Source organism: Thecamonas trahens (assembly GCF_000142905.1).
Source record: "Thecamonas trahens ATCC 50062 unplaced genomic scaffold supercont1.33, whole genome shotgun sequence".
Lineage (NCBI taxonomy): Eukaryota > Apusomonadida > Apusomonadidae > Thecamonas > Thecamonas trahens.
In genome coordinates this window covers 168,691-178,288 of record NW_013657647.1, presented here as the reverse complement: position 1 = coordinate 178,288, position 9,598 = coordinate 168,691, and the positions used below count along the sequence as shown (strand labels likewise).

The window sequence follows — 9,598 nt, the reverse complement described above, 5'->3', positions numbered from 1 at the left end:
TACCCCCCCCTCGGCCTGAGGACCATCCGAAAACGAATGAACGACCATTGTCAAGACACTCGGTCGCACCCTCCCTCACCCACCATTGACCTGTGAGTCAACCACCACCACCCACCACCAAGCCCAACCCTCCCACGTACCTCACTCTCACACAACAATGGTACGCATACGCATACACATACTCTCCCATACACCCCTTAACCCCCCCTCCCTCCCCCCCCCCTCCACCGTCCCAACCACTCACCCCTCCCCCCTCCTCCCCCTCCCCCCCTACCTCCAGTCTGGCAAGGCTTCCTCCCGCGCACGCCGGTACGTCCTCCCCCTTCCCCATTCCCCCTCTCTCCCCCCCCCCCCCCCCACTTCCCCCTCCCCCTCCCTCCCTCCCTCCCTCCCTCCCCCCTTCATCCCCTTCTACTTTTTCTGCGCCTGGTCTCTCCCACCTACGTCCACCACCACCTCCTCCCTGGCTTGGCTGTCTCCCCTTGTGGTGGTGGTTTGTGAGTCATTTTGTTTGTTTGTCGCTCTCTCGCGGCTGTGGTGGTTGGCCAGCAGCTCGCCATTGCCTCTGGCACTCGTTGACCAAAGGCATACATGCGAACATACGGGACATACGGGACATACGGGACATACGGGACATACGGGACATACGGGACATACGGAACATACGGAACATACGGGACATACGGAACATACGGGACATACGGGATATACGTTCATGCGTACATGCGTACCTACGTTCATGCCCTGCCACACCCCCGCCCGCCACACCCCCGCCCGCCATACACATGCCCGCCATGCACACGCCCGCCATGCACACGCCCGTCACACATAATCCTTATATACTCTGCATCTATGGTATTTGTCAAGGTGTACAAGGTGGTCATGGTCCTGCTGGGGAGGTCGCCGGTGCCTGTGGCTGCATCGGTGTCTCGTTTGGCTGTGGTTTGTGCTCGTTGGCTTCCGCCCGCGCTGGCTGTGGCTGTGGCTGCGACTGTGGTCGTGACTTTGGCCGTGACTGTGGCTGTGACTGTGGCCGTGACTGTGGCCCGCGCTCGCTGGCTGTGACCGTGGCGCAGGTGCTGGTTGTGATCAACGTTTGCCTCGCCCGACAGTCCACCTCCTTGTTGATGTCCTGTTCCCCCCCCCCCCCCCCCCTACCTCACCCTCCTTCCTCGCCTTCTCCGACAACACAGCCGCCGCGATGGCGGCTCCACCGGCTACTCGTTCTCGCGCCCTGGTGACGACTCGAACGGGTTCAAGGTTACACCGGCGTTTGTCGTCATGGGCTGCGCCATTTTTGTGGCCAGCGTCCTCATCATGCACTTTGTTGGCCGCGTGGCCCGCGGCTAAGCCCCGTTGCCCACTCTTGGAATGAAAGCAGACAATCCGTAGCCCGCCTGTCCTTTATGTGACGAAGAGCTCGCTCAGTTGACGGTCTTGGCCTTGTCGAGAAGGATACGGCGGACGAGGCTGCGCCGAAGGTCGGGCGCTGGCGTAGGCCCAGCGTCGACGAGGGCGCAGACGGATGCAAGGATGTCGCTGACCTGGGCGTCGAGTTGCTTGTTGTCGCCAGCACGCCCGAGCTCAAAGCCCTGGCCGGCGGTGTGCTCCGCGAGCAGCGGGTGAGCTGACGGGACAAAGAGTGCGATGTTGCGGAGCGCAGTGAGGGCCGGAAGCGCGAGGGCGCGGACGTGCGGATCGGCGAGGGCGCGGACAACAGCGGCAGCGAGCGCCTCTAGCCCGCCATCGGCTACCACGAGTTCGGCAGTCTCCTCAAACTGCGAGAGCGTTTCCAGCAGTTCGGCGGCGACAAAGGCGAGGGCGGGATTGACCTCGCCAAGGGCGGTCGTCGCCTTGGGCACAATGAGCAGGTGCAGCATGCGGCGGCGCCCAAGGGCGGTCGCTGCCAGCCGGGTGAGGAGGCAAAACGAGGCGGTGACAAGAATGTCAATGTTGACGACAGGACGCAGGTTCTGGAGCACAACTTCGATGCCGCCGCGTGCCACAAACTCGAGCGCGAGCTCGCGCCTCTCGCCGAGCTGCGCCAGGATGTGGCACGAGGCATCCGTCCTTGTCAGCTGATCCTCGACACACAGCGCGTTGAGGAACCGGTTGACTCGCTCGGTCCATGGCAACGCCGGCAGCGACGCGCCCCACATATCTAGCAGCAGGTAGAGCGCAACCTTGAGCTCCGGCGACTCGAGGTAGAGCTGCAAGTGGAATGCCTTGATGACTTCCTCCGCAGGCACCGGCACGCCAGGCACCTGCTCGTAGATCTCGAGCAGGACCCGCGCTGCCGACGTCCGCACCGTCAGCGGCGTCTTCTTGGCGAGCACTAGGCGGGTGCAGATGTCAAGCGTCGAGGCGCGGACAAGAGCTTGCGCGCCCACAAACAGTTGCGCCATCCGCAGCACGCACTTGGCCGCCGCGTCCGCCACGTTGGCCCGCGAGTCGTCGACAAGCGCAAGGACGTCGCCCACGGCGTCAAGCTGCAGCAACGCAAGCTGACCAGGCAGTGAGACCGCAAGCTTGCCTAGGACCGAGACCGCGTACTTGCGCACCTGCGCCGAGCCGTGAGAAAGGAACGGGGTGACGGCAGACACGCCGCCGAGCCGCACCACTTCCTCGAGGTGCAGCACGTCCGAGAGCACTTTGTCGAGCTCAAACAGCATGTGCTGCAGTCGGACGGGTGCCACGTCGGCATCGCCTTTGGCCAGCGTTGCCACCAGCGCCCGAATGTCAGCCACGGACACCGCCGCCTCGCTTGCGCTGCCGTTTGCTTCGGCCACCGCTGCCCGGCGGGCCTCCTGCACCAGGTACGCCCGATACAGCTCATCTGAGACAAAGCTCGAGAGATACTTGGCTTGCGTTCCACGGAGAGTGTCGGCCTCGACGCCTGCCAGGAACGCACGGGTGTGATTTGCAAACTGGACTCGGATCCAGGCCTCGGACCGCGACTCGGAGAGGCCGGCGAGGACGTTCTTGATGAACTTGCGATCGCCTGAGCCCGGCTTGATGGCGCTGAGGCTCGACGCTGACGAGCATGCAACCGAGCCGGTTGTTAGCGAGCCGTGGACGTCGTACCACTCTTCTCGGGTAGCAAACAGGAGGTTGGTCGACCCGCACACGCCGCCGGCAACATCCAGCGGCGTTGTATCCTGCAGACAGACATACGGCGCAAGCCGCGACGCAAGCGACTCGAGCGGTGCAACCAGCAGCGGCGCCGCAAGGACCAGATTGCACACCGCCTGCGCCGGCTGGCCCGTAAACAGCACCCGCCGCCGGAGCAGGAGCGCGTACCACAGGACCATGGTGTCCGGACCAAATGCGCGAACTAGCGCCGAGAGCGAGATCCCTGTGTACGAAGCGACCGGCCACTCGGGCTCGGGCGTCGCAGGCGCCGAGCCACCGTCTGCCGACGCTGCGATGGCGCTCAGCGTCTCGTCGAGATGGACGGGCTCGGCATTTGACTCCCTGGAAGCCGTGCTGAGAGGCAGCGAGTTGCCACTCGCGCTGCCTCCATCGAGCAACGTCCCGATATGGAAGGTCTTGCCGAGCACGCTGACCTGAAGCTCGCGCTGCAGCGCACGATTGAGCTCGCGGTAGACAGCGGCGAGCACGTCCTGGCGTGAGTGGATACCGTCAAGGCCGACGTCGCGGCCGCGCATCAGGTCGGCAGCCAGCGCGACCGCGTGGCGCAGGATGCCACCAAACTCGGCAAACAGTGGGCATCGCGCCACCGCCACCATCGACAGCTGGATGGCGCCGCGGTCCACGCTCTCGTCAGCTATGTTGATAAAGACCGAGGTGGCAAAGAGCGGCGTCTGCGACGAGACCCGCACCGAGTGGACAACCGACGGCAGCGGAGCAGCGGCAGAGTCAGGAGGCGTCGGATGAATCAAGAACATGGTCTTGTCCTCCTCGTGAATATGAGCACCGTCCGGCAAGCACAGACATGCCAGCACCTCATCGTCAATCACCAGCGACGCCGTCGGTGGCCAGCGAGCCCCAATTGTGTTGCCCTTAAGAATATCAAACTCTATCCTCCACCGTCCGCCGATGACAACCATCGCACCCGCCAGCCCATGCGCACCCCCATCAGTCCACAGCCACCACGGTATCAGTCCACAGCCACCATGGTATCAGTCCACAGCCACCACAGTATCAGTCCACAGCCACCACAGTATCAGCCCACAGCCACCACAGTATCAGTCCACAGCCACCACAGTATCAGTCCACAGCCACCATGGCATCAGTCCACAGCCACCACAGTATCAGTCCACAGCCACCACAGTATCAGTCCACAGCCACCACAGTATCAGTCCACAGCCACCATGGCATCAGCCCACAGCCACCACAGTATCAGCCCATACCACGATATCAAGTCATGCGCACCAACCGATGCCACCAGCCCGTGCCCACCCACCCACCACAGTATCAGCACCAGTCCATACCAACACCATGCCACCAGCCCATACCCCCCCCCCCCCCCCCCCCCCCCCCCCCACACCACACAACACCATTCTGGTTATTGAAAAACAAGGGTGCCCCCGCCCCCCCCCCCCCCCCCCCCCCTCCCGCCCCTTCAGACCACCTACCTGCAATAGCCAAAAAGACCACCCATGGCTGCTCTGACGGGTGTGTAGTTGTTGCTGCCATAGGCAACTGTGGCTGTGTACAGTCAAGTGGTGGGGGGTGGGGGAGGAGGAGGAGGAGGAGGTGGTCCGTGGCCACTCTCTCTTGTTGCTCGTTGGACAGACATGCACGCGTGGATGGAGAGAGGTCCGGGGAGGGGCATGGTGTGGCCATGGTAGAAGAAGGAGGCAGTGATTGGACCCACAGTGACCATCTGACGCAGCCACAGACCATCGATCAGGTATTCGTGGCCATGATCGTGGTAGTGATCTCGGTCATGGGCATGGTCACAGTCGTGGACGCACGCGTGGAGGGAAGGAGGGGCATGGTGTGGCCATGGCAGAAGGAGGCAGTGATTGGACCCACAGTGGCCATCTGACGCAGCCACAGACCATCGATCAGGTATTAGTGGCCATGATCGTGGTCATCTTCTCCTCATCACGACCCGCTTGTCGGTCACACACACACACACACACACACACACACACGCACACACGCACAGGCACCGATGATGATCTTCCTGGTCATATAACCCCCATCCGGCGTGATTGCAAGCCATCGCAATTGCCCTTTCTCCCTTGATCCCTCCCCACTTTCCCTCACATGCATCAACTGCTGCAGAATGCCCGCCATCGGCCTTGTATCAGCAGCCCCACGCTTGGCCACCGCACCCCGGTCGCCCACCCACCCACTCCACTCACTCAACATGGCAGCAACCAACCTCGCCGAGGCCTCCATTGGGCGTGTTGCCCACCTGGTCCTTGCACAAATGGACGAGTTTGTGGCCATGGGCGACATTGACGAGCTCGACGAGCTGGACGATCTGTGGGAGGCACCGCCACGTGGGAACGATGATGATGACAGTTATGACGACGACGATGATGATGATGGCGATGATGATGGGAACAGTGATGGTGATGGAGAGGATACTCGCTGCTTGCATGATCGTGTTCGTGCCTCTATGTCGAGAGTCAAGTCACTGCTGAACGGCTGTCCACACCTGGCGTATCTTGATGTTACTCAGGCTGAGCTCGAGCTGCTTGCTGCTCCGTTGGTGGATGGCACGGCTGGGCGTAAGGAGGTTGTCATGCCGCGGCTGCTGTTTATCGACAACGTCATGTTCCCGCATCGCGCTTCAGAGCCGCATCTTCCCGCCAAGGGCACGGCGTGGGACATGCTGCTCGCCTCGTCGTGGGCCGAGTCCAAGGCCCGCCGCAACGATGTTGTTCCTGATACCTTTGCCGTGCATCTTGCTGAGCTGCGTACCAAGCTCGGCCTCTCTCGCCCCCCGCTCCCCGGCTCTGTCCGACCGATCGTCGTGTGGTACACTGCACTCTTGCTTGTTGCCCGTGTCCTCCACGGCCAGCACGTCGAAGAGGTGACTGAGTGCGAGTAAGCCAATGAACGAGGCTAGCTGCTAGCCAGGTCCACATCAACGTCACCGCCACCGGCTTGTTCGAGCACGTAGTCTCAGAAGCCAGCGCACGGGTCGACCAGTACCAGATCGTCGCCAAAGATCTGCTTCATGATGTTCTCAGACTCGCGGAGCGAGCTCGAGCCGACGTTGCCGAGCGAGGCGAACGAGAGCCGGACCTGGTGGTTGCGCGCCAACGGCGAGTCGGCGGCCCGGGACGACGGCATTGGCGATGGTGCATCCGATGCGGGCTCGTCCGCCGCTGCCGCTGCAGCCGCGAGTGCCGCGTCGAGCTTACCAAACTCGTCGGTGCCAAGCGAGTCAATGACCGACGTCCGCCGCGACTGCATCATCTTGCGCTGCAGGAGCGCCGCCTCGCCGGCCGACGTCGACATGGAGTTGCGTCCATGCTTGAGCTTCAGCATCAGCGACGACCGCGACTGCGATGATGTCAGCTTGAGGATCGAAGGAGACCGCCCGGTCATCGATGCCGAGTAAGAGAGAATAGCATCAACCTGTGCCTCGTCCTCCACCCCGAGCAGCCGCACAATATCCTCGTCAAGCACACCGAGCGCTGTCCCGTCCACGCCCTTTTCCACAAACGCATCCGAAAACTCACCGCATCCGATGTGATCGAGCCACACACCTACATCCACCGCCGCCCACGTCCGCACATCGGTCGCGTCAAGCTTGGTCATCTGGAATTCGACCTCGGCCTGGATCATTGCGTCCAGGTCACGCGAGTCGGGCGCGGTCGTCGCAGCAGTCGCAAACTCCCCAACCAGCGGCAATGGTCCAGCCTCAGGCTCGGGCTCGGGCTCGGGATCGACTTCGTCGTCGTCGTCGTCATCACCGCCGCGCGGCGAGACAAGGACTGGCGCCGAACCCGTGCCCACAGTGGCGTTTGGCGCGCCCGAGGCTGCTGCCGAGGCGTCGGCGTGGATCGAGCCTGTTGACTCGTCACGGCTGAATCCGCTCCCGGTCTCGTACTCGTACTGCTGAACAACTGACGACTCTGCGTCCTTGATGCACTTCTTGAGCGCATCCATCCACAGCTTCTTCTCCAGCGACGAGGCGGCGTCGAGCTCGTACCGCTTGCCGCCGATGCGCGTGAGGTAAAAGTGGGTCGACGGCCGCTTGCTCGGCGGCACGTCGGCGACCACGGCTTCGGCGAGCGGGATCGAGCCCTGGCACACCCATTTGCCGGCCTTGAGCTTGGCCTTGCAGTAGACGAGGAGGTCGTTGAAAAGGAAAAAGTGCCGCTTCTGCGCCCGCCCGCGGTTAAACTTGCGCATAAAGCCGGCGCGAACAAAGCGACGCAGCGGCGAGACGAGATTGAGTGCATCAGATGCGTCAATGACCGCGGCCACCGACTCGAGCTTCAGCCGCGCATTGGCCCGCTTGATTGACTCCTCAAAAACGCCCAGCGTCTGCTGGACAGAGTCAAGCGCAGTCCGGAGGCCGGCCGTGGCTGGCCCGTCGCCACCCGCCCGAATCAGGTTTCGCACCATGTGCGGATACCGCCGCAGGTGCTGGACCGGCCGCACAAGAAGAATAACGAGAAAGGCCCCGAGCGAGTCCTCGAGGTGCTCGACTCGCGCCGAGAGCGTCTCGTGCTCCTCACACCTCGACATGAGCGTGGCAATCGCCTTGATGTGCGAGGTCACGTACGACCGGTACGCCATCGACAGGTTCGCCGCCAGTTGCGCGCCAAACTCTTCGACTCCTTCCGGCGACGACCTGTACTTCATCAGCACATCGACAAGGCTTCGCGCCAACGCCAGAATCGGCTCAAACATCGAGAACACAAGCATGTGCTCCTTGGGCGTCAGCATGCCATGCCCGCCGAGCTTCCGCCCAAAGCCGTCGACAAGGAGCTCCATCTCGCGCGCAAAGACTTTTTCGCGGACCAGTGCCTCGTGCACCGCCTGCAGCTGGTTGAGCATTTTCTCGCGGTCCTCGAGTACTGTCAGTGCAGCCGTCAGCGCCGGCCGCGTCCCTCCAGCAGCCGTCACAGGCGTCGGCCGTGGCGAGATCGGCGGCGAGGCACCCGGTGAGACACCCGGCGAGGCACCCGGCGAGGCACCCGGCGATAGCGCCTTGGCTTGCTTCTCTGCACGAATGCGTGCAAGCGCGTTAGCGCGGGCCTGGTCCTGCGGCGAGAGCGGCGTGGCCGCCGTCGACGCGGCATTCGGGCGCGAGCCAAAGGTTCCAGTCCGGCCTGCGGGCGGGCGCGAGCCAAAGGTCCCAGTTCGGCCCGCCGGTGTCCTACTGCCGCCGCGCAGCATAGCAGCCCGAGCTACCGCTGACGCGCCCGAGCCCAACGGGGTTTGCGACCGCTCGCCACCGGTGCCGCGGCCAAAGGTACCGGCCCGCCCGCCGTCGCCCTCACCCGACGACGAGACGCCAAACAGCTCGTTCGGCCCGAGGGTGCCAATCTGACCGAGGGTGCCGTATGCTACAGCGGCGTTGTCACACGCACCACCAGCGACATTTGCCGCCGGACGAGTGGCAGCAGCAGGTGGCGACGACCCGTTGTCGCCGGGCGGGAGCGGTGGCGGCGACAAATCGCGCGGCTGTAGCTCCAGCTCGGGCTCGCCTTGCAGCCGAGACTGCGGATGTGCTGCCGGCGACGGCGAAAGCGAGACGGAGAAGAGCGCAGCCTCAGCTTGGCCGAGATTAGCCTCAGCGGTGTGCAACGCCTTGTGCGGAACAAACGGCGAGCATGAGAACTCGAGCTCATCCAGACCATCAATTTCGCCTCCAGCCGCCACACTCGCGTCATTGTCGCCTGTCTCCAGCCCACCGACGTCAGCGCTCTCCACGGTCCAGTACGACGAGTCGTTGTCGGCGGTGCGCGCTGGAGCCTGTTCCGGAACAGTGGGTGTTGGCGGGCCACTCAAACTTGATGACGCCAAATAAGACGACGATGACGACGTGTTCATCGACTCGACACTGTTCCCGCCTGGTAGCACAAGATGACCGACCGGCTCATCGACTGGGCATGTCTGTTGGCTTGCAGCCGGCGATTCGTCCGACTCTACCGTCGCAGCAGCATCAAGAGCGGCTGGCTGCCTCCTTGGCTCGGTCATATGCCCAGAGCCATCACCACCAAGGACAACAGAAGTAGACGTTCCCGTAGATGCAGAAGTAGCAGACGTCGACATGGCGGAGGTCATCATGCTCGTCGGGTCGGCCACCGACGTCCTTGCCAAAGCAGTGGCTCGTTCCATGGCTCGCGCCGTCCGTGACGGAGGCGGCGGTGGTGCTGACATGGGCGCAGCACACCCACACTCTCTCTGTCTCTGTCTATCTCTCTCTTTTGACTCTCTTGTGTATGTGTGGTACCCTCTCAACTCGCAAGAGAGTGAGGTGCTCTCCCCTTTCCCGCTACAGCTTGTCGTCGTGTCGTTGGTCGGCAAGTTGGCGAACGGCAACAACTGTTGCTGTCTTCCACGTGGCTTCAAACATGCACCGTTTGCTGATGGTGGCGTTTTTTTTTATTCCCTGGATGAAATACATGGCTGACTTTTTTTCTTCTTCATCTTC

The 9,598-nt window shown here is 62.8% G+C and overlaps 5 protein-coding genes across 5 annotated transcripts in view; 3 read left to right on the top strand and 2 right to left on the bottom strand.

Annotated features, from left to right (window-relative positions):
- Positions 1-852: 852 nt before the first annotated feature.
- AMSG_06513 (uncharacterized protein) lies at positions 853-1,391 on the top strand (the record flags this gene model as incomplete). The annotated part of the gene is made up of 2 exons (XM_013900910.1): positions 853-926; positions 1,194-1,391. The coding sequence occupies 2 exons, from the start codon at positions 853-855 to the stop codon at positions 1,348-1,350; spliced, it is 231 nt and encodes a 76-aa protein (XP_013756364.1). The 3' UTR covers positions 1,351-1,391.
- A 33-nt stretch (positions 1,392-1,424) lies between these two features.
- On the bottom strand, positions 1,425-4,624 carry AMSG_06512 (uncharacterized protein; the record flags this gene model as incomplete). Its single annotated transcript, XM_013900909.1, has 2 exons — positions 1,425-4,039; positions 4,618-4,624. 2 exons carry the CDS (start codon positions 4,622-4,624, stop codon positions 1,425-1,427), a joined length of 2,622 nt encoding a protein of 873 aa, XP_013756363.1.
- A 717-nt stretch (positions 4,625-5,341) lies between these two features.
- AMSG_06511 (uncharacterized protein) lies at positions 5,342-6,031 on the top strand (the record flags this gene model as incomplete). Its single annotated transcript, XM_013900908.1, has 2 exons — positions 5,342-5,477; positions 5,607-6,031. The coding sequence occupies 2 exons, from the start codon at positions 5,342-5,344 to the stop codon at positions 6,029-6,031; spliced, it is 561 nt and encodes a 186-aa protein (XP_013756362.1).
- On the bottom strand, positions 5,718-9,044 carry AMSG_06510 (uncharacterized protein; the record flags this gene model as incomplete). The annotated part of the gene is made up of 2 exons (XM_013900907.1): positions 5,718-8,916; positions 9,033-9,044. 2 exons carry the CDS (start codon positions 9,042-9,044, stop codon positions 6,106-6,108), a joined length of 2,823 nt encoding a protein of 940 aa, XP_013756361.1. The 3' UTR covers positions 5,718-6,105.
- A 236-nt stretch (positions 9,045-9,280) lies between these two features.
- Positions 9,281-9,598, top strand: part of AMSG_06509 (tripeptidyl peptidase I) — a gene marked incomplete at its 5' end in the record, with an annotated part of 2,663 nt that continues 2,345 nt past the window's right edge. The window contains one exon of the mRNA XM_013900906.1: positions 9,281-9,296. Within this exon, the coding sequence (XP_013756360.1) occupies positions 9,281-9,296 (16 nt within the window). The remainder of the gene's footprint in view (positions 9,297-9,598) is intronic.